At 41.3% G+C, this 22708-nt stretch overlaps 1 protein-coding gene across 2 annotated transcripts; it reads left to right on the top strand.

Moving 5' to 3' along the window:
- Positions 1-1110: 1110 nt before the first annotated feature.
- On the top strand, positions 1111-18911 carry ARRDC3 (arrestin domain containing 3). Of its 2 annotated transcripts, XM_054986425.1 has the most exons (8): positions 1111-1661; positions 6377-6458; positions 8676-8823; positions 12196-12298; positions 12693-12949; positions 13061-13223; positions 14088-14242; positions 16194-18911. In XM_054986425.1, exons 1-8 carry the CDS (start codon positions 1382-1384, stop codon positions 16248-16250), a joined length of 1245 nt encoding a protein of 414 aa, XP_054842400.1. In that variant the 5' UTR covers positions 1111-1381; the 3' UTR covers positions 16251-18911. The 2 variants fall into 2 exon arrangements, with proteins under 2 accessions (XP_054842400.1, XP_054842401.1); XM_054986426.1 differs by lacking the exons at positions 1111-1661; positions 8676-8823.
- Positions 18912-22708: the final 3797 nt, after the last annotated feature.

Genomic DNA, 22708 nt, shown 5'->3' with positions numbered 1-22708 from the left:
TCTAAGAATTTATAGTGTATTCTCCCTGCACATTCTGAATGCTCAGAATAAAAAATTATTCTTAGAAATTTACAGAACTGCTGATTTCATCTAAGCATTTGAGGACAAAATGTCAGAGCTTAGCCAATGAGCAGCAAATCATGCAAATTAAATACAGCTGTTTATGCATATAGATTATTTGTTTGCACAGTACTTTTAGATGCCAGTGACAGGCAAACAGTCATGTGTGTTAGTGAAAGCAAATGGCCCAGTTTCTTTAGTGGTTTTTAAAAAGAAAGTAAACGAACCTGTGGGTAGATATTTTTTCCACAGAAAAATGCTAGCATGTTTTAACAGATCTAAGCAGCTGCATCCAGTAGACTAAGATGTGAGAAGGCCGCATGGGTCAGAGAAAACATGAGGGCAATGCAAATCTTAAAGACTGGGCTTTTTCAACTTTCTCACCTCACTAAGATAAGCAGTGTAGTATTTCCTTCATGTAGCTGATCTGGTAATATTTAGTATACTGGGAAATTCAGGGTTCCCCTTCTCTACCTTAGAAGGACTTCCAAATGTGCCTTCTAAAATAAAATTCTGAGCAAGATTTGAACCGGAAGACAAAACAGAGGAATCTTCCTGCCTCCATCAGATCAGTGCGGCTCCCTTTGATGTGACCCTCGCTCCTCTCCTGGATTCCCAATTAATTTTGTTCTTGGTTTTTAATCCATTAAACTATTTTTGTGGTTGTTGTTCCAAGTTATTTAGCACAGCCGTGGGAAGACAGCTGCCCCTGCCTCGTTCAAAGCCTTCCGGCCCGAAGCAGGCGGGCAATGCGTTGGGGCGGCTGCGGATCAGCTGTTAGGAGCCCTGGCAGGCAGCCTGTTCTGGTTTCCAAACTATAGCGCCGACTCTCTCTTAAAGGCTGCTGGTTCGGGGGTTGTGCAACCTCTTCCTCGAGGTTAGGGCAGTTTTTCACCCACGCCGAGACAGGAGAGAGGGGACGTGCAGTCCCCCGCAAGCAACCACATCAGGCAAGAGCACTGCTCCGCCGCTACACCTACTGTACCGAAAGCAGAGAGCCACGCATGCGCGTTGGAGTTGTTTTTCACAAAGCTCCTCTTAAAGTGAGCTGGCAGCCAGCGAGCGCTCGTCTTTGTACAGAGACCGCAGAGCTGGAGAGCAGCTGCCAGCAGCATCTAGCCTGGTTACTTTTTAAGCAATCCCAATGAAGTGCTTGTAGGGAACACACTGATCCTGCCTGCAGTCTTTTTTCGCAAGGCAGAGAAATTGATCAGTGTCAAGGAAAGATCACATTTTTCATATGAGATCTTGACTCATAAATTCTTCCCCCTTTTTTTTCTTACAGTATATTTTTATAGACTTTGTTATAAAAAAAATCAACATGGTGCTGGGGAAGGTGAAGAGTTTGACAATAAGCTTTGACTGTCTTAATGACAGCAATGTCCCCGTCTATTCCAGCGGGGACACAGTCTCAGGAAGGGTGAATTTAGAAGTTACTGGGGAAATTAGAGTCAAATCGCTTAAAATCCATGCAAGAGGACATGCAAAAGTACGCTGGACTGAATCAAGAAATGCTGGATCCAACACTGCCTATACACAGAATTACACCGAAGAAGTAGAATATTTCAACCATAAGGATATCTTGATCGGGCACGAAAGAGGTAAGGCTGAATTTGAATCAACTGCTCTAACATGATAGTTGGACAATTTTCCGTGTCAAATGGCATCTCTCTCTCTTGATTAGTGCAGCTTGGATGATCAGGCGCTGCGATCCTAACCATGTTTCCTCAAAAACAAGCCCTGCTGAATACTGGGGCACTTACTCCCTTGTAAGGGTGTTTAGATTGCAGCCACGGATATATAGCTATTTCAGTCTATAAGATTGGTGCCGCTTGCGCGGTTTAGATGGGAATATATGGGGCGTCTGCAAAGTGTTTCCAGACGCAAGACTTTCTCTAACTCTTGAGACCTTTTCACCGGCGCAGCCAGTTTACAAGGATTTTAAATGAATTAATTTTAGCAGCAGGCGTGTTTTTGCAGTCTACCTACTAAAGACTCAAGGAGAAAGCTAAGACAAAACCCCCAAAGGCTTGCAGGTTTATTAATACCAGGGCTCAAGCTAGTAAGTGATGGATAGAGAATCGTTAGCAGATAAAGGGCTCCCTGCGGTTTATTTTGACACTTGCTTTCAGCACCCCACGTGCAGGTCCGCATAGCTTTTTTCTCCTTAAAGCTCAGAAAAGTTGCTATGTTAAGTATATTCTTTTCTAACCCTTCTAGCTAGCAAGAGAGATGTAAAGCTCCGTTGTGGGGAGGGAGACCCCCAATTAGACGAACCTATCCTGAATCAGAGCATTATTTCTGAGTTGGGGAGTTCGGAAACCTCTGGGGTCTGCTATGTCAGTGCGGGAAATCTGCAAACGGCGAGTAATTTCAGCTAGTAATTTTAGATGCCCGGGGGCAAATCGACCTTCAGATTCCTAATCTATTGTTTAAACGGTGCCAATGTGGAAGTATAGAAGACTCTAAGGTTGTTTTTCTGAAGTTTCCACCCTTTGTTAGAAGCGGTTCAATCCTGTTTGGGACCGGTACTGAGAAGAGGGAGGGGGCACTCCTTGTGCTCTCAGCAGATTGGTTACAGGCGTCAGGTGGTGGCGATGACTTAATTCCTAGCACAAGAAAATGTTAAAACTGGTTATGTAATTTTGGCTTCCTTTTTTCCTTCTGTATTCTTGACTATATTGTAGATACACTGCAGATATGGGGGGATTTTTGCAGGAAGCCCCCCTCCTCCCCTGGGCTGTATCGTTTCTAAAACCAGCCGGGAAGTTGCACAGTATGTTCTATTGCTTCCAACGCAAACCCTGTAATTTTTTTTTTGCAAGCATGTAGTGCAAAGACGGTACTAGAAAGGTAGAAAGAATACCAGCGTTCTGTGGAGCTGCATAGTAGTGAAAGTTATTTCGGTTCATACCATTCGCCTCTATTTGCAGTCTAAAACTGCACTCCGCTCGGAAGGCGCAAAATCCATGCATCTTTGGGAAAAGGAGGCAGATGAAAGAGGTGTAATTGCAAGCAAAAGCCGCCACCGTTGTGGGAGCAGAAATGAGCTTGCACCTGTTAACGTGGCTGCATTCCTTTTAAGAGGGAAGGGACAGCCGAAACGCTGCATGTCTGGACTGCTTTAGGTCAGCCCACCTTGGACGATTTTTAGAATTAAAGGATCTGGGCGAGCGTTTCCTTTCCCGAGCTGGCCAGGCACATTTACCTTTTCGGCCAGCGGCTGCTTTGAGTGCAACCCGCAGCTCCCGTTCGGGCAGGCAAAGGAGTTTCAATGACTTGGCCGCGGAGACCGGCGCTTCTCAGCCTAGCATGTCCCTGAAGCCCCGCCCAGCCCTCCCGCAGCCATTGGCCCGGCGGGGTTTGTTAGCCTGTTGCTAAGGCAATGCCAGCCCTTGATTGGAAGGAGGCGGGAGGAAGGTGTGAGCTCATAGGGCAGGAGGAGGCGAAGGAGCCCGTTCTGCTTCCCGGCCGCCTTCAGTAGTCGGCGGGCAGCGTGCGCCCTTGGAGGGAGGCGCTTGCCAATGTCGCCCTTCGGGATCCTGGCATTCTCCCCTTTGTCCTGTCTTCTCTAGGGCCGAGCAGAGGGTGCATTGCAGAGCCTTCCAGGGTCGCCCCCAGATGCCTGTAGAAAGGGCTGGGTTCTGCACTACCCCCGGGCCAAACTACAGTGCTCTTCATTGTCGTGCCATACGGCGCCCTGGTTGCAGGCAGCTCCCACTTGAAATTTGGCTGGCCCCTGGGATCAAAACCCCCCCACTACTACCAGTCGAAGCTATCTGGTTTGGGGAGAGGTGGTCCATGCCGTTCAGTGAGATCTGTCCTGGAGGACACGCAGGGTGGCAGCGTTAAAACATTACCTAGGCACAAAAGGAGTCGGGCATGGGGTTTGGAGACCATTTGTAAGTGCAGCCCAGTCCTACTCATGACTCAGAAGCGATGTCTGTTGAGCTGTGTGGGGCTTTGCTCCCAAGTAAGCGCGCAGGGCTGCAGCCTACATCCGGTAGCACAGCTTATGGGGAAGGAGTAGATGAACATGTGGATCCCATCAGGCTGGAAAAGTGGATGTGCGCACCGTCACGTACAGCGGAAAAGTCAGCTGGGGGGGGGGCTTTCCTGCTCAGTTGTTCTGAAGACCACATTTGGCCGCATTGGAGCAGCAGCTCGACTAAAGGGTGGGGGGTGGGGGAGTGTCATTGCCTTAAGAAAACCGAAGCGCTGCTCTGGAATTGCGTTCGGGAAGCCTGACATACGGAGTGGTTTAGCCCGGTACCTTCAAACCGGCACGACCGGACAGCGCTTTTTAAGCTGCAGGTGCTTCTCAGATTTTCGGTTCACTTCCGTGTTCTCCGAGAGGCTGCAGTCTGCAATGGGGGGCGGGGGGAGACAGACCATATTGGCATGGCAGCCTTTTTGCGTTGGATCTTCCAACTCTCCTTTGTTTTAAGCCCGGGCAACTGCCTGAAATAAACGCGGTTGCTTTAAATTGGCCGGGAGCGGGCTTGACTCCTCCGGTCCCACTTAATGGCTTTCTCTGGATCCAGCAGAGGTTGCCAGCTTGAGTTTGGGGAATTCCTGGAACTTTCGGGGGAGGGGGGAGCATGAGGAGGACAGTTTAGGGAAGGTAGGGGACCTCAGTGGGATATAACGCCGTTCACCTTCCAAACCACCAGTCTTCTCCAGGGGGACTGATCTCTGTCGCCTGGAGATCAGTTGTAATTCCAAGACCTCTCCAGGCACAACCAGGAGGCTGGCAAATCTAGCTGCAAGAACTGCCTCCATTCCCATCGAGTACCACCCCCCATCCCACCCCGCAATCGTGTTTTAGTGCATTGTGCCAAGCGGCCGGTGCCTTTGTGCCTTCACACCGGGCGGCTCAAAGGAACTAGCCAAGCGTGCCCGCTGAGGCGACCGGAAGGCGAAGGCGCGGCTTCTGCGCTCTCCCTCCTCCGCTCTGCTTCCCTTGCTACGCCCACCAACAGCTAGTTTGGTGGAGCCGCTGAGCGAATCGGCGCTGGCTGGGGCGTGCGATGTATACTGTATGCATATGAGCGGCTGGCTGGGGCTCTGCTCGCGCCGGTTTAGGCCGGTCCTCTCCTGCTCGAGTCTAGTCTGTGATTGACAGCTCAGCACTTGTTTACCACAGTTTGGCTGCTGCTGCTGCTGCTCCTAGTGCTGGGGCTGAGGGGAAACTGCTGAGCTGGCAGAAAGACGAGGCAGGAGAAGCAGGCTCTGAGAAAGGAGGAGGATTTTTAAGATGAAGAGAACAAAACCTCACTCTTCCCTTCTCCTTCCCCCCACACAATACATATATAGACGTCTTCCATTTCTTTCTTTTCAAAAAGGCTTTGTAAAAGATTCAGTAATGATGCAGTGAGTGCATACACACTGGCACCCAGAAATCTACCTCGCAGTCAAGAGAGACATCAGTGGGCAGGAGGGGGTTACTAACAAAATTTCATAAGGAGGGGGTGACAAACATCAAGCTCTCTTTCTGATTGAGGTATTACCTCTGCTTAAATTTGAACTTTTCACCTCTATAAATTCAAAGGTATACCACACTTATGGACAGCAGCAATGGGTATACTCAAAGATCATTGTATTCATTATCATAATCTTTAGCATATAGGGTTTAACTCTGAAATCCTGTCCTTTGAGGATATTGCCAGTTGTAGAGAATCAAAACTTGCTTCCATCTTAGTGATTGGGTCGTTTCAAAATGCCCTTCACAGGACAAAGAAGTTTTATATTGAATCCAGAAATCCTCATTCTTAGTAAACTGTATTAATTTTATTGATATGTATATTAAAGTGTTGTAGATCAGTGCTATTACTGAACACTGCAGCTAACTAAAGAACATTATGAGAGGTTTTTTTAATGACTCTAGTACAGTAAGCAGATTGGAGACAATTATTCCTTAAAAGAATTAAAAAGAAAACCCCCTTGAAATAATACAGCCTAGTTCTTGACCATATAACCTACATTTAGAAAGTGGAGGAGAGAATGTAGAGGAAAAGGAGAAAGGAGAGGGGCAAGGTTAACTGGGATGAATACTAGATGCTGAATTTTGAAATACAGAAAGAACTGTTACTGAGATAAGATAAAATTCTTGAGGATTATCTGCAGTCCAGTTACAGGGATAAAAGGAATTGAGGTCACTAAAACAGCACAAATAAGGGTGTGGTATGCAGTTTTGCCCTACCCCAATATTAACCCTCTATTAGTCCCTTTGGTTTGTAAATCAGCCTGCGTTATATATGATGGTATGTGTATAATGTTTGCAGGTGGAATAGCATATTGGGTTTTTCCCTCCTAGATGATGACAATTCTGAAGAAGGCCTCCACATCATTCATTCAGGACGGCATGAATATGCATTCAGCTTTGAGCTTCCACAGACGTGAGTATACACTTGGTGCTGTGTGACAGCGCTACTGACAGCAGATCCATAGATAGAAAGTTCATACATCAAGATATGGGGGCAGGGAGAGAAAAAACCCTTTTCAATGGTCACAAAGATTGCACTAGAACATGCTACAGGGGGCATCTTCCTAATAAACTATTAAGAAGAGGTTGCTTTTATTCAAATCTTAAAACATTGGGGCCAGCTATTGCCCTCCTGTCAGTCATTCCCTTTATAAACCTGTTGCACAGGCAGAATATTTCATTTGATCAGGCCCATGACCTATTTTGCTCCTTACAAATGGGATGGATTGATCATTAGTCTTTTAGAGTTCTGGCATGGTTTCATGCCACATGGAGGTTGCACAGAGCTGTATACCTGATAACTTCAACTTCAATATATTGAAACCTTATCTGCCAGAAAGGTATAAATCAGAACAAAATGGGATGGAACAAATACTAAGGAAATGGCAAGTGGCAGTGGCTTGACATTTGTAAGATTGTGATTATATACAGAATCTGACAAAGAGGGAAGCTGGAATTAGGCAGATGGATGGGAGGAGAAGAGCTGTATTAAGTCAAAGGAAGGTGAAGGCAACCTTCACGCTTATAAAAGTCATAATACAGATGCATTCTAAAAATAGGACACAAAATATGGAGCAGGTTTGAAATTATGCTTGAGATTATTAGCTCAAATACTAGAAGAAAAATCAGGGAAATGGAACTGATATATATATATACACAGGAGATTTAAATATTATGAGCTAAATTTAATATATACATACATGAGAGAGTAAATCAAGAGAGGTAGAATGTGATTAGAGGACATCAGGGAAAAAGAATTGAGAGAGAAGGCAATTTTAAATAAATATACTCATAATGACTGAGTTCCCTAGCAGAAGTACAGTGTAAATGCTGTCACATATTTAAAGCATAGGCACAGACTTATTCTGAATGTCTGCAAATTTCTAACTGGGATGAGTCTGCGAGTGCTCAGCTTTCTGCAGGATTGCTTCCCAAGGAGACAGTATTTTTGATTTGCAGTTAACTGCAGTTAGTTCTGAAAACTCTGGAATAGAATTAATTCAGCTATTCCAGAGACTAGCCTTTTTGAGGTTACTGACAGGAAACAGAAATTATGTTAACTGAGAGCTTTGTGGGCAAAACAAATCTAGAGGGAATGTCTGAAACTTACGTGGATTTACAGTGCAACCTACAGAAACCTAACACTCAAACCAAGAGGAGAAAAATTGGTTATCTTCATGGTCATATGTTACAGAAATGAGCGAGCATTAGAGGCACAACTATGATAGCTAATAGTTATATTTTGATGCAGTGTATGAAATTAGTAAGACCGTACTTTTTTAATTCTGGTCTTCTAGGTGCATTCATAATGCTGAAGATTGTAGAAGATATCTTTCTGGTTTAAACAAAATTATTAATTTCCTTGAAAGTCCACAATATAGAAAGGCTGCTATTTTTGTCTAATGGTACTGAAAGGCAGCTTTATTTTCAAATACATGTGAGAATAAAAGAGTTAGATGAAAGAATATTGTATACCCAAACTCTGTCTATAGCCCATTATTTTTAACAAAAATTCTGACACCGCAGGAACTGAAGGAGCATTTCTTACAGGTGTTGGCTCTGACCTTGAAAAACCTCTGCAAAGGAATAGGCTTGCTGGCATCAATATGCTCAGATGGGCCCTTTTGGAGGTCAACTATGTTAAAGCAATTTGTTGGCCTCATCTTTTCTAGTACTTGGCTTGTTGCCTATTTTGAGATTTTAAAAGTGACCTCTTCTGAGGAAAGGATCTCTTGGCCTGATCCTGACCTATTTAAGCTGGAACACTTGGATATTAGCCTGTTAAATGACCATTCCTCTTAATGAGACCACATTGTGTAAATCGAGAATTTCAGCTTGACTAAGCTATGAGTTGGGTTAATGTATCCTTGTAGCATATTACAGTGCAAATCCAGAACAAATATGGTCATATTCTGTAGATATGCTGAGCAAATCATTTTTAACTACAGAGATATTTCTCCCAAACGAATTAAACATAAAAATCCTGCAAACAAATTATGCTTGATTATATATTATGATGCATTAACAGTACAGTACAATATTAATTATTACCCAGATTGAGTGTATATTTACGTTAAACAACAAAACAGATAAAAGGCTTACTCAGTTTTGACCTTTGTGTCCTGCACAGACCACTTGCTACCTCATTTGAAGGCAGACATGGCAGTGTGCGTTATTGGGTGAAAGCAGAATTGCACAGGCCTTGGCTTCTACCAGTAAAATTAAAGAAGGAATTTACAGTCTTTGAACATATAGATATCAACACTCCTTCATTACTGGTAAGAATTGACAGAATTACTCATTCTTTGTTTTTGGAATAAAACAATAGCAACACATGGTCCCTGAAATATCAAAACATGTAACGATAATTGCTAAGTACAATGAAATATTTAAAGTATAATAATATAATGACCTAGCAACCAGAAAGTGGTAGCGTATTGTATAATTCCGTAATCAAGTATTTTTGAGCTGCTTGTTCTGAAAGTTATGTATTGTAACTGTTCTGAAAAAATAACTTGCTTCTATATGGAACAGTTATGTTTCTCTTAAGAAAATTCAAATTGAGAATTCCACAGTTTTACAAAGCAAAATGTAAACAAATTGTACTGCAGTGCATTATTTATTATTCTTATAATAATTTGTCTATCAAATGGGGAGAAATGATCATAATTCTGTATGCTATCATAGTTTTCATACAATTATTTCAATCTGACCTAAAACTATTTTTTCACACTTGGTTTTTAAATAAATATGTAAAAATAGAATATGTAATGAAAAAGTCCATTGAAACAGGGTTCTTCTGCAAAAGGCTAGAAAGTCATAGTACCTCAACTAAAATCCACCAAAATTCAACAGAATATTTCTGTGGATTTTTGTGAATTTAAGATAAGGTCTCTAATCTTCATTTATGTAGGTCAAAAAGGATATCTTGGGAACTCTCTTAACCCCCATTAATGTCAGCAGGGTGATCCCATTGACTTTGATGTGTATAAGATTGTATACATTAGTAGGGTCAGGAGCATCCCCCAAAGAAGAAAGTATTGGTGCTCAAGAAAAAAAAGCCATAATGGGAGATTACTCTAGTAAACACATAAGTAGTCAGTCGGGTCTCATTAAGTGTTTTGAGGATTTCACATTTGTGATTCTTACCATTAGTGCATGGAAATATGTCCACTGAAGTGAGCAGTACTTAATAAATGTGTTTGGAATTGAAGTGTGAGGCTTCAATCCGGATGTCTGATTTAGCTGTCCATAATTAGTACAGTTGATGTAAAGCTGAAATCTTAAACTTAATTCTTACACATAGGCTAAACAGCTACTCTAAAGGGTCACCAGCAGGGCATAAGAAGCCGAGGCCTTCCTCTGATGTTGCTTCCTGGCACTGGAATTCAGAGGTCTACTGCTTCTGAATGTGGAGGTTCCCTTTAGTCACCATGGCTAGTAGCCATTGATAGATTTATCCTCCATGAGTCTCTCTAATCCCCTTTTAAAGTTGTTTGTGCCTGTGGCCATTACTACATCCTCTGGCCGCGAATTTCACATTTTAATCATTCATTGAGTAAATAAATATTTCCTTTTGTCCATCCTGAATAGACGGTACTGTCCATCAGCTTCATTGGATGTCCTCAAATTCTAGTATTATAGGAGAGGGAGAAGAAGTTCTCTCTGTCCATTCTGTACCCACTCTGTAATCTGATAAACCCCTATCATATCCCTCCTTAGTTATCTCTTTTCTAAACTGAAAAGTCCCAGATTTTTGCCCACTTTGCAGTGTCCTTTTTGAGATATGGTAACCAGAACTTCACACCTTATTCCAAATGAGGCCACTCCATAGATTTATACAGGGTCATTATAATATCAACCACTTTATTTTCAATCCATTTCTTAATAATCCTCTTTGTCACTGTTGTGACACACTGGGTTGACACTTTCATTGAGCTGCCCACTATGACCTCAGTGTTTCTTTCCCTCTCAGTCCCTGCAAGTTCTAACCCATTTACATATACTTGGAAGTTGAGATTTTTTGTTCTAGTGTATATCACCTTATACTTGCCTACATTGAACTTAATTTTCCATGTTGTTGCCCACTCATCCAATTTTTGAAGATCATCCTGGAGTTCCACACAATCAGCTTTGGTTTTCACTGTCTTGAATAATTTTGTGTCATCTGAAAACTTGGCCACTGCATTACTCCCTAGTTCCAGATCATTTATGAACAAATTAAGTAGCGTCAGCTCAAATACCAATCCTTGTGGAACCACACTACTTACTTCCCTCCATTGCTGGAACTGTCCATTTATTCCTACTCTTTGCTTCCTGTTTAGCCATTTTTAATCCATAAGAGGACCTATCCTCTTATCCCATGACTGCTAAGCTTACTTAGGAGTCTTTGGTGAGGTTCCTTGTCTAGACAGTGTTGTATTGTGGTTAGAGTGTTGGAATAGGATCTAGTAGAACCAGGTTTGAATCCCCACTCTGCCCTGGAAGCTTGCTTGGAACCTTGGGCCAGTCACACACTCTCAGCCTAACCTACTTCACAGGGTTGTTGTGGGGATAAACTGGAGAAGAGGGGAATCATGTAAGCCACCTTGGGCCTCTGTTGGGGAGAAAGGTGGGGTATAAATACAATAAAACAAAGCTTTTGAAAGCCCAAGTGTATAATGTATACTTGGTCACTGTTATCTACATGTTTGTTCACTTTGGAAGGTTGATAGGACGGGACTTCCCTTAACAGCGTCATGCCAATTTTCCATCAAAGTAATTAGGTTGTGGATTACATTGTAAACTAATCCATTGCCATTCTTTCCTATAAAAACAAACATGATGTGGCATCAAGTCATAGCTGACTTATGGCAACCCCTGCTGGGGTTTTCAAAGAAAGAGACTAATAGGTGATTTGCTGTTGCCTGCCTCTGCATAGCAACCCTGGTCTTCCTTTGTGGTTTCCCATCCAAGTACTAACCAGTGCCGACCCTACTTCTGAGATCTGACGAGATCAGGCTAGCCTACTTAAAACCAGTTCTCACTGGAATAAAATAAATATCGTTAGAATCAGTCTGTAAATGTTTGTAGGACTTTGCTGTTAGCCCTTTTATTTCATGGGCAGATTGTAGGGAAAGCTGTTAATTTGCCCTAGAGGATGGTTTATTCATCTACTCTACTCTTACAAATAACTTACTTTCTGTAAAAGAAAGGTAACCTTGAATCTAGAGGTATCACTGTTTGTAACTTAAGGACTCTTCCAGCCACTGGCTGTCTTTGGGTTGTAGATGCAAGACAGCTGTAATTCTTCTTGTGTCAGTGTTGATCACTGCTAGTTCAGCAGTACAATCCTAAATAGATTTACATTCTGCTAAGTATATTGAAATCAATGTGCTTAGAAGGATGTACCTCTCTTTAGGATTACACTGTAAATGTACTAGCAGTATCAGCAATTGGAGGCAGTGAGTAACTAGTGTTATCAAGAGTGTTATCTCGTGATAACAGGAACCTCTTTTACAAGATGTGTTCTGTTTCATGCCTGGATTTGTGATGAACTTTACTAAAAATACTGCTGTCTCAACACACCTGTAGAAAAACTATAGAGCAGTGTAATTTTGTACTGATCTAAAAATGTAATTGTTAGTATATCACTTCTGTTTTTCTTTCAGTCACCCCAAGCAGGCACAAAAGAAAAGACTCTCTGTTGCTGGCTTTGTACCTCAGGCCCAATATCCTTAAGTGCCAAAATCGAAAGGAAGGGCTACACCCCAGGTATGTAATACAGGTTCTTATGGAAGAGTTTCTTGCTTAACAAAAAGGCAGTCTTGTGGACATTTTGAATTAACCAAAACAGAGGGCCCCTGGCTACTAGTTAATCACGTTACCATTACAGCTGTATCTATAAGCTACATTAACCAGCTTTGCATATAGTACAGTTTCACTTTTTTCTCATTAGTGTGAATTCTGCCATTGAGTTCCATGTGATAAAGGTTGTACAGACAACCATAATCTTGTTGGGTTTGGTACTGTTACCACTGGAGTGACTAGGTGTTCTTACCATTATCCAGTTTAGGATGGGTAGTGTTACTAAATGTAATAATATCTGAATTGTAGGACGTGTTTTCCTGTTTCCATCTGATGGATCTCCTCTATGTTTATATTCAAGGTGAATCCATTCAGATCTTTGCGGAGGTTGAGAACTGCTCTTCCAGGATGGTGGTGCCAAAGGCTGCCATTTATCAAACGCAGGCATTCTATGCCAAAGGAAAAATGAAGGAAGTAAAGCAGCTTGTCGCCAACCTGCGAGGGGAGTCCTTGTCATCAGGGAAGACAGAAACCTGGAATGGCAAACAGCTGAAAATTCCACCTGTTTCCCCATCAATCCTTGATTGTAGTATAATCCGTGTGGAATATTCTCTAATGGTAAGTACCATGTTTAACTTTTTGGTGTCGAATGCTCAACTACTATTTTCTTAGTGGACTTAACAGCCATTTTGATTCATGTTTTAATCATTTGCTGTCTTTAACTCCTAGGTATATGTGGATATTCCAGGTGCAATGGATTTGTTTCTTAATTTACCACTTGTCATTGGTACTATACCATTACACCCATTTGGCAGCAGAACATCAAGTGTGAGCAGCCAGTGTAGCATGAATATGAATTGGCTTGGTCTGACACTACCTGAAAGACCTGAAGGTAATTTGACAGTACAGGTTCTGTATTATTCAATGTTGTGCTTTTTATTAATACAAACCTCAATAATCCACTGGCAGTACTGGAGAAATCCCCCACCTGTGCTTACCATGGTGTTCTCATTCTGATAGGAAGAGCACTGGCTTGTTTTCTCTTGAAAAAAAATTAAATATGGCTAAGCAGCTCCCAAATCTATCAGCTTGTACAGATTTGTATTTTTTAAAAAGCCCAATATCCAAGACTGTTTGCACAAGTTATTCTTTGATCCACCATCCCAGAGGGTCTTTGGGGGGGGGGGCGGGAAATGTTCTCTCTTGGAATTATTTTCTTGCTTGTCATCAAAAGCAGGAAGTGATGTTGGGGTGAATCCAACCATCTTCCAAGGAGCCTTCCTCCAACTTAAGTGACACTCCCTCTGATGGAAGACCCACTTAAGTTGAATGAAGTCTTTTTGGGCTGGAGGAAGGCTTCAAACTTGAACCAAAAGGAATGGAAATATTTAAACAAACAAATACCTAAATAAACTTTGCCCAATGGAGTGGTAGGCCAGGAACAGGATTTAGCCCAAATTTGTTTTTTATTTATTTATTTATAATGAAACCTCTCTGAAACAAAGCGTAACTAGAGCTGATGGAAAGCGTGTGTGCAAGTGGATGTATTTACAGGCATAGTGGTAAACTTCCTTTACAGTCCAGTAACAGATTGTGCAAACTTCCCATTACAGTTAAAGTAAAAGCTCTAGCTGCTGAGCCTTTCTTATATCTACCTTGTACAAATCACAATAACTAAAAGTTAATATATTTGTCATGTTATGTATCTTGACATGCATAAGAACATTGTTCGAACTGTGTGTAATTTTGCCTTCAGCACCTCCTAGCTATGCAGAAGTGGTCACTGAGGAGCAAAGACAGTCCAACCTGGCACCAGTAGCTGCTTGTGATGACTTTGAAAGAGCACTTCAAGGGCCGTTGTTCGCCTATATCCAGGAGTTCCGTTTCTTGCCTCCTCCACTTTATTCTGAGGTAAGGTTACGGTTACATTCAACGCCCCCCCCCCCCAATATTGCAAGATCCTTCCTCCTCCTTCCCTGTTGTGCACAAATTTCCCCCACCCCTTCCATTTGCAGAGTTACTTATGATTAGCCTTTCTGTCTCACCTTCTCTTCAAGAAGTTCCAGGCAGCACCTGGTTCTCCCGTCCTCTATTATGTGTCCACCATCTTCTTAACACCATCACAGTTAACTGAACCAGCCTTTGCACATTCAGTTCTAACTGGTTTCAGGATCTAATTTAGCTATAATTAGTATGAAGAATGGTGCACATGTCATGCTAAAATGGGTTGGCTTTGAAAATGGGGAGAGGGAGGTATTTGTGTGTTGATGGGCAAGGACAGCAGGATGCCCCAGTTTTCTCACAAAAGTTGATGAGATCTGTAGTTGGTTTGATTCCTCAGCTGCTTTTTGCAAATAAGAGACAGTGGAGCAAGATTCTAGATTTTTGTTATAGTTTATTTAGTTATTGATTCCCTTTCTCCCTTTTTCTTCAGTTTCTTCCTTTGGTTAGTTGTTTCTTTACTCATGCAAAATTGTATAGCACATGACTTTACTGCAGCAGATTTCTTCAAACAAATTCTTTCTGAGCACCACTTGAACCATTTTGGACTTCTGAAAGTAAATGCTGCAGCTTTGCTTTCAGGAATGATTTTGGCAGGAGTCTCTCCCCCGACTCCTCTTGTGAAAATCAGAATATGGGTGGTGACCCTGAAACCACTGCAGGGCCCTGCAAATAATTTGGCTCTTTCCTGTAAAAAGCTGGTCTTCCATACATCAACTAATCTGATTGGTGGAGAGAGCTGTCAAGTCCTAGCTGATTTACTGCCATCTCTGGCAGGGTTTTCATGGCAAGAGACTAACAGAGGTGGTTTGCCGTTGCCTACCTCTGTAACCCTGGTCTTTGTTAGAGGTCTCCCATCCAATTACTAACAAAGGCCAACTCTGCTTACCTTTCGAGATCTGGCAAGATCAGGCTTGCATGGCCTATCCAGGTCAGGGCAATTAATTTGATTACAGTTGTTTAAATAATTTCATCATAATTTAATTGTTAACATACTATCAGTGAAGTCCTAACCAGTAGGCTTAGACTGGAGTAACTTTGGTTAGGATTGCACTGTATGTAGCGTAGTAACCTATTCATACGTATGGGAAAGTAAATCTTACTGAAATCAATAAGATTTCCAGATAAACATAGTTAAGACCAGACTCTTTTGTTTTTTTTAGTTAGTAGGAGTCTCTCTGTTGAATTAATAATAATAACAACATTCGATTTATATACCGCCCTTCAGGACAACGTAATGCCCGCTCAGAGTGATTTGCAAAGTATGCCATTATTATCCCCACAACAATAGTCACCCTGTGAGGTGGGTGGAGCTGAGAGAGCTCCTATAAGCTGTGACTGACCCAGGGTCACCCAGCTGGGGAATCAAACCCGGTTATCCAGATTAGAGTCCCTCGCTCTTAACCACTACACCAAACTGGCTCAGATTGTTTTAATGCCTGACAACATTTTTTAATGAGCTACCTGTCTAACCATACACCTCTCCGTTACATATTAACTGATGCTCTGGGAGCATATCACAATAGCATGCACTTGCATTACAGTCCAGAATCCATTTTAATGGAGCTCACCTGTTTTTGTCCAGTCAAAGTCAACACAGTTATGTCAACACATCCAAGTATGCCACTTGATACATTTTTACAATTATCAGTCTTGCATACCTTAGTTGGAGAATGACTTTTATATATGTTGGATGCAACAGCGCACATATACATCTGCTTAGCTTTCTAGCTTGTGGTTTTTTGGATTGTCACATATGGAGGATGCCAGCAAGACACCTTATAAATAGACAGATATGTATTTGTGCTCTTATTTTTTAGGAAGGTCATACCAATTTTTTCCCTCTCTCTTTTTCATGCAGATTGATCCAAACCCAGACCAGCCCTCAGATGACAGGCCATCCTGCCCCTCTCGTTGAAGGAATGTCTCATAAGAAGAATTAACCTGGGTCTGAATTGTATTTTCACCGTGTTGAGGATAAAGGCATCCTATTGGAGACACACGTTGAAAGGAAGTTCTTGCATAAAAGAAAAGGTGAAGTAACGAAACAACCTGTGATTATGCTTTTGAAGCCTACGGCGACATCATAGGACTGCTCTTCATGCTTGAAGACCTGTGCTTTCCCTCCCTGTTGTATCCTGGCACATACTAAGAGCAGCCTTAATAGCCTACACTCATGTGTCAAAACACTCACCGTGTTGCAAGAGGGATGACTTCCTCTTTTGATTTGAAAATTTGCACATGCTCAATGCTTATGTTGTGCGGTTCAGTGTCACTACAGCTTTTTTCATTTATGTTGGGACTGTTGTTACCCTCTTCTAACTTGTTTGTGGTCCGCACAACAAGGAGCAAAAGAAAGCTTTGAAAACTTTGATGACAAATGCACTGACTTTTTTTTATTTACAAAACAAACAATATAGTCTGGACTTTACCTGCATATGCACATGCTCCGAACTGTCCCAGTAAGACTGATCCATGTATCGCCTCTTCAGCTTGGATACTATTGTGGATTGATTACAAACATCAAATGCCTTCAAGCCAATCCTTGCTGTATGTTTTGCAGCCTACTGTAGTAGATAAGCAACAGATATGTGAGGGGGGGAAATAATGGAATGAAACTAATAGGAGTTTTCATCAAGATTGTATACCTTCTTGATTACTTTTAAGAATTTGTTGCCTTTCTACTATTACCACAAAAAAAGAAGAATTTTGTTACAGACTGCCTAAAATCACTTAATCTCAGGTGAACTCATCACTTGCCAAAATGTTGAGATGCTATTTGTGTTTATGTTGCACTGTTGAATATTTCCTTCTGTTTTTGTTGTTTTGTTTGGAAAGGGGGCTTGGAAAAGGGACATGCACAAAGGATTCCATCCTCATTTCTTATCATCATTCTGGAACATGAGACACCGTTAAGAAAAGTTTGGTCAGGTTATGATGTTCAAAAAAAGAGCAACAGGAGGTAGCAGCCAACATACCAACCAAGAATTAGTGGAGGAAAAAATGTTCTGCATGATTTATGTAGTGATTCACAGAAAGGTTTCCTGGATAGTTAGGTGGGTAGAGAAAGTAAATTTATTTTTATACATAGTTAATCCATCACCACAGATTTTGTATAAGATGATTTGTAGTGAGCTTTGAAGACCTGTATCGAGAGAATCTTCACTCAGTCAGAAGGACAATATATTTTAAAAGAAGAGGATTGTTTTTAGGAAAGGTTTCCCAGTGTTGCCCACTCAGATCACTTTCTCTCCAAGGATGAAGACCTGTAGAACAAAATTAGTAAACTATGTGGCTACAGAGTAAGGAGGCTGTCCTGAAATAATAAAATTAGTAGCCATAGTTAGTTGCCAGAGAATTGCTTTGCTTGCATAATTCAGATATCTGAAAGCAAGCACACGAGATTTTCAGCTTTCTGTTGACTGGGCATTGCTAACTTGCCTTAAGAACAAGGGATCCGCTGGGGAACGACAGGTATGGAGGCACCTTTTGGCACACAAACGAGTACTTCACCATCCATTGATGCACAAGCATATTCTTGGGAAAGAAATGTGCAGCTGATTTTTATCAAAAGCAGCCATCCTGATGGTTAGGTGCAGAATGGCCACATTATAACTGCTATGTTGTTTTAACTCCACCCTTTATTACAAGTCTGGTTGCTTTGCTAGGGTGAAGCTCCACTAACTACAAAACTCCACTGACTAAATTCTGTCTTACAGTTGAGGCTTCATAACAAATAAGATAGGCTTTTCTATAAGTGGCCTTCAAGAAAACATGGACAACAATTCATGTTTGAACCATAACAGGGTGAAAAATACAGTATAAAAAATGAGCCACGTTTTAAGTGACTCAGAGAGTTTGGCCTTCAGCAAGCAAACTTAATATACTGGATAATAAGGAAACTTGAGTGATGACCTTTTAAAAATCTTGCTAAACGTTTTTGTGAATGTCCCTCTTCTGCAGAGGATTAAAAATATTTTGATGGGATAGTGGCATAAAAGGGCATTTGGTGGTTTTATTCTTTTTTCTTTTGCTGTTTTTGTTTTAACCAACTAGGGAACAATTGCTGTTAAGCATAGCATTACATTTATCATAATATGATGGAAGTTTCCATAAGAAGCAGAATTGACCAATATTGTAGTAATTGGCACTGCATCACATCAACTTGTGATCAGTTTAAAGTTCTAGACACTATTAAATTGTTCTTACAAAAAATTCCCTCTTGTACTCTTTTGTGGCATTACTGTTTATCTTTGATTCTGTAAAATATTGGTCAATTTCTGGACATTGTAAAATATGAGGTTCAGAGCTGTAGTCCAGTATTCAAAATAATATCCTACTTTTTATTTTGAATTGGAGAAAATAAGTAAAATCTAAAATGTTAGAGAAACAAGTGCAATATTTAATGTTTGCTTTATAGATTATATTCAATGGCTGTTTGTATTATATTTTTCTTTTTTATTGCCTTTTTTTTAGTTTGGTGCTGAATATGTCCTTGTAGACTCTGTTTCAAGAAAACAACATGTGGAAAACAATTTTTCCTATCGCTCTTCCTTGTGGATAATAAAAACTTTTTTACAAAAAACACACCACTTTTTATTTAAGGAGTTAAAAAAGTAAAAGACAACAAGCAGTGCAGTCCTGAGTAGAGTTACATCCTCCTAATGAACTAAAATTACACGGGCACAATTGCTTCCCCCTACATGCCTTGCACATATGCAGAGAGGTTTCCGTAAGGCAAATGTTCTCCCCCACCCCATGCATGCATGGATAAGCAGTCAGCATACGAGGTTATTATGAGAGGCTGCCCGTGCCCCTCCCCCTTCCTGATGTTCTCCTTCCATATGATCAAGGAATGTAGTCTTGAAGACTGCAGAGCAGTGGGAGAGAGTGTGGCAGCCCTTGTCCTATGCTTCTAGACTAAACTGAAGCCCCAGTACCAGTGAGATGAATTAAGGAACTTGTATAATAGGGAAGTATAATCAGAAATGCATTGTTCTGGGTAGTTTAATTTTGCATACATTGCAAGCCAGAGCTAGAAGCAATCTTGAGGCATGCAGAATTTTAATTTCAAATTTATAAGTAACATTTTTTTCCAAATCTATTGAAAGTAATCACTGAAAATTTGAAATGTGTGCCAGTCTTCTAAGAGATTGACACAATATCTATAATGTGTTAATAGATACAAGAGGTACAGAGCTAAAATATATCCACGGTATTCTTGTTCAGAATACAAAAATGTTACATCTTTCCTAAAGCTTACACCATGGAGGATAAAGCTGTATATTTTAAAACTGAATGCTATGATTCTCAAGCTCTTGTTAATTCCAGTGGAATAATTGGAGGCTATGAGTCTGATTCCAGGTTTTCAAACACTTTAATATTTCAGTTTCAGGTGGGTAACCATGTTGGTCTGTAGAAGAAGAGCAAGATTCAGGCCCAATAGCACCTTAAAGACCAACTACAGTTCCACGGTATGATCTTTTGAGAGTTAAAGCCCTGGACCCAAATCTTGCTCTTTAATATTTAAATTGTCAATGTTCTTTATCCTAAAACACATTTCTATTAGCTTTGGTGGTAGAGTATTTTTATAGATTACCTACCCTTTCCACAGCCATTTCATTGATCCCTATGGCCATAGTGCATTTCTTCTGGTTTATATTACAGAGAGCTCTTATGCTCATCTGACGCTTAATAACTGAAGGAACAGAAGTTTAAATCTCTGATCATAATACTGTAAAAATGTATCAATTACATGGGAGTAGAAATATTAATATACAAATAGTTTGACTTTAAAGAGATACCAAGAGAAATATAAAATAATGAGTTTCAAATATCTACAAATTCTATACGTATCAGACATGAGCATTACATAATGTCCAGTATTCATCTGTCTTGCAGCCAATTACAGCAAAATTGCCCGTCAAAAAACACTTTACCAGCGGCAAAAGGAGCCATCTCTTCCTTATCTTGTAGGTGATGAGATACATGGCACAATGTGTTTTAACCAACTGAATCATAATGCATATTATATCAGTTTCATAGCTGCTGTGCTTTTTTTTTTACCTTTTACTCTTAAAATAAGCAAAGAGTAAGATAAGTGAAAGAGAATAACCATGGTGTTGATTTGGTGCAGCAAATATCCAGGAGGTCTGCACCTGGGAGGATTCATTGTACCCCAGAGTACTTTTCTCCAGTGAAATACTAAGGATGTTGCAACGACACCACTGAATCGTGCACCACTGCAGGGACTGAACTACACCATGGCAGATCTTGCACAAGTCATGCATGGATGTGGCAGAAGCAGGACTGGCTGTTAACATGCATTCCTTTCTCCTTTGCATTAGTGCAACTTTGCACCCACAAAACATGAGTCTTGATTTATGGTGCTGTGCGAACACTGGCAAACAAGTAAAAGAAACTGCTATGTATCAACCAGTGATACAGCATTGCACTGATCCTATTTCACTACCTCGTATGCTAGAACTTAACATTTCTTTGTGTAGGAGGATATTTTGGAAAAGGCTTATCAGATGAGAACCTTTAAAAAAGGCAGCATATTTCCTTGAAATACATTACTGCAGAAGAGACTGAACCTTTAAAAATAGTCATTTAAAATGTGCAGCTTTGTATTGTTTTCTCATTTTTGTTATCACAGCCTCAGTCACTGCCAATGCAGTGGGTGGCAGAAAAGAAACAACCTTACGTACATTCCAGTATAAGAAGGAACATGTGAATTATTCTTCCCCGATTATTGTGAAGACTCCAGGATCTTTGTTTTGTGTTTTCCCCACATACAGAACTATAGGCCGAGGTCTTCATAGCTAGTACAATCTTAGCAACAGCTTGGACCTATATTTGACCTTGGACAGAGAACACAGTTGATCTTAGGAATGCAGAAAAATAACCCTAACTTAACCTACTTGTTGCCAAAATACTACCTTGAGAGCTACAGGGTGCTATTTTTAGAAACAGACTCATATCTTCTAAGCCATGGAGCAATGCAGTGTAGAAGCCAAATGCTACATAAGATTGTGTCTGGCTGTGTGTTTCTGGTGAGACACATTTCATAACACAAGTAAGTGGGACTGGTGTCAGGTGTCAAAAGCATTTTTGCTCTGTGAAGACTGACAGAAACATAATAGGATCGTCTGGGTCTGGGCTGTAGAGGCAGCTAAAGTCAGGGCTCCAGCTGTGAATTGTGCCATCCTTTACTGCCTCCCCCATCATCACATCTTTTCATTATAATCCTTGGTCTGCTGCCTCATGTCTGCCTCTGCAACAGCTACCAGCTCTTGGGGGCCAATTTTTCAAATTGCAAGGTGGCCTAACCTATTACTGAATTATCACAAGATCCTAACTTCATTGCCAGTTAGAACCCAGTGAGAAAATGAAGAGGAGGACGGGCAGGGAAGAACCCAGCTCAAATACAGAAACTGCAGAAATAGTCCCTGTGGTGGTTTGGGAACCCAAACAGATGTGTTTTCAGAGGAACATAGCGAAACAGTTGAGCTCAAGCCTATTAAACTCTTGCCTGCTAAGGGACGATGGACCTAGTTCCTCCACTCCTCCTGTCAGCAACCAGCCATCCCATGTGGCGGGGATCTGCCTCATAGAACGCAGCATTTACATGACCACAAAGATCTGGGCTCCTAGACAATTGCTCACAATTATTCAGGTTGTTACAGCTCAATCATCACACGTGGGGTAGTGGTAGACATATTACTTAGCAAACTACTGATATCTTTGTGAGAAACAGCAAAAATGTTAAGATTTATTTATTTAATATCATGCTTTTCTCCCAAATGAGTACCCAAAATGGCTAACAATGGTGGGGACGGGACAGAAGGCCAAGCAGGCCTTCTCTTTCTTAGCTGATCTTCTGCCCAGCTCTAGGCTGACAGCCAAAGAATAAGAGCCTCACATATGGAGGGGGCTGTTTGTGGCAGGATTCACTGTCCTGTCTTGTGGGTGGTTACTTTTCTCCATCTTGGTAGTTGGCATAAGTATTTCCACATTGTGACACTCTGAAATGGGGGTGGGGGTGGGGAATCAAGAACCAATAAAAAAAATGCCCAGGATATGATGAAAAGGAAGGGGAACCTCAAATTCAGCTCCCAGATTGCTCAGAGACTTATACAAGGCCTTGCATGAATTCAATATATCCCTCCTTTTCTTTAATTCTGTCCTGCAGAGGAGGGAAGAAAAATATGCTATTACCTGTGGGAAGGAGCAAAGATACCTTTCAAATCCAATTACTCGTTTATATTATTTTGTGTATTTTGATCCAGCTTTCCTCCAAGGAGCTAAGGGCAGCATACAAAGCCTCTGCCCTGTTTCATCCTCACGACAACCTGTGAGGTACGGTGGGATAAG

This window comes from Eublepharis macularius, chromosome 8, assembly GCF_028583425.1.
Source record: "Eublepharis macularius isolate TG4126 chromosome 8, MPM_Emac_v1.0, whole genome shotgun sequence".
Lineage (NCBI taxonomy): Eukaryota > Metazoa > Chordata > Lepidosauria > Squamata > Eublepharidae > Eublepharis > Eublepharis macularius.
This window is presented reverse-complemented; position numbering and strand designations above follow the sequence as displayed.

Coding starts and splice junctions, on each gene's coding strand:
- ARRDC3 (XM_054986425.1), top strand. CDS start 1,382: ATGGTGCTGGGGAAGGTGAAGAGTTTGACAATAAGCTTTGACTGTCTT. Junction 8,824..12,195: donor TCAACACTCCTTCATTACTG/GTAAGAATTGAC, acceptor TTTTTCTTTCAG/TCACCCCAAGCAGGCACAAA. Junction 12,299..12,692: donor AAGGAAGGGCTACACCCCAG/GTATGTAATACA, acceptor TTTATATTCAAG/GTGAATCCATTCAGATCTTT.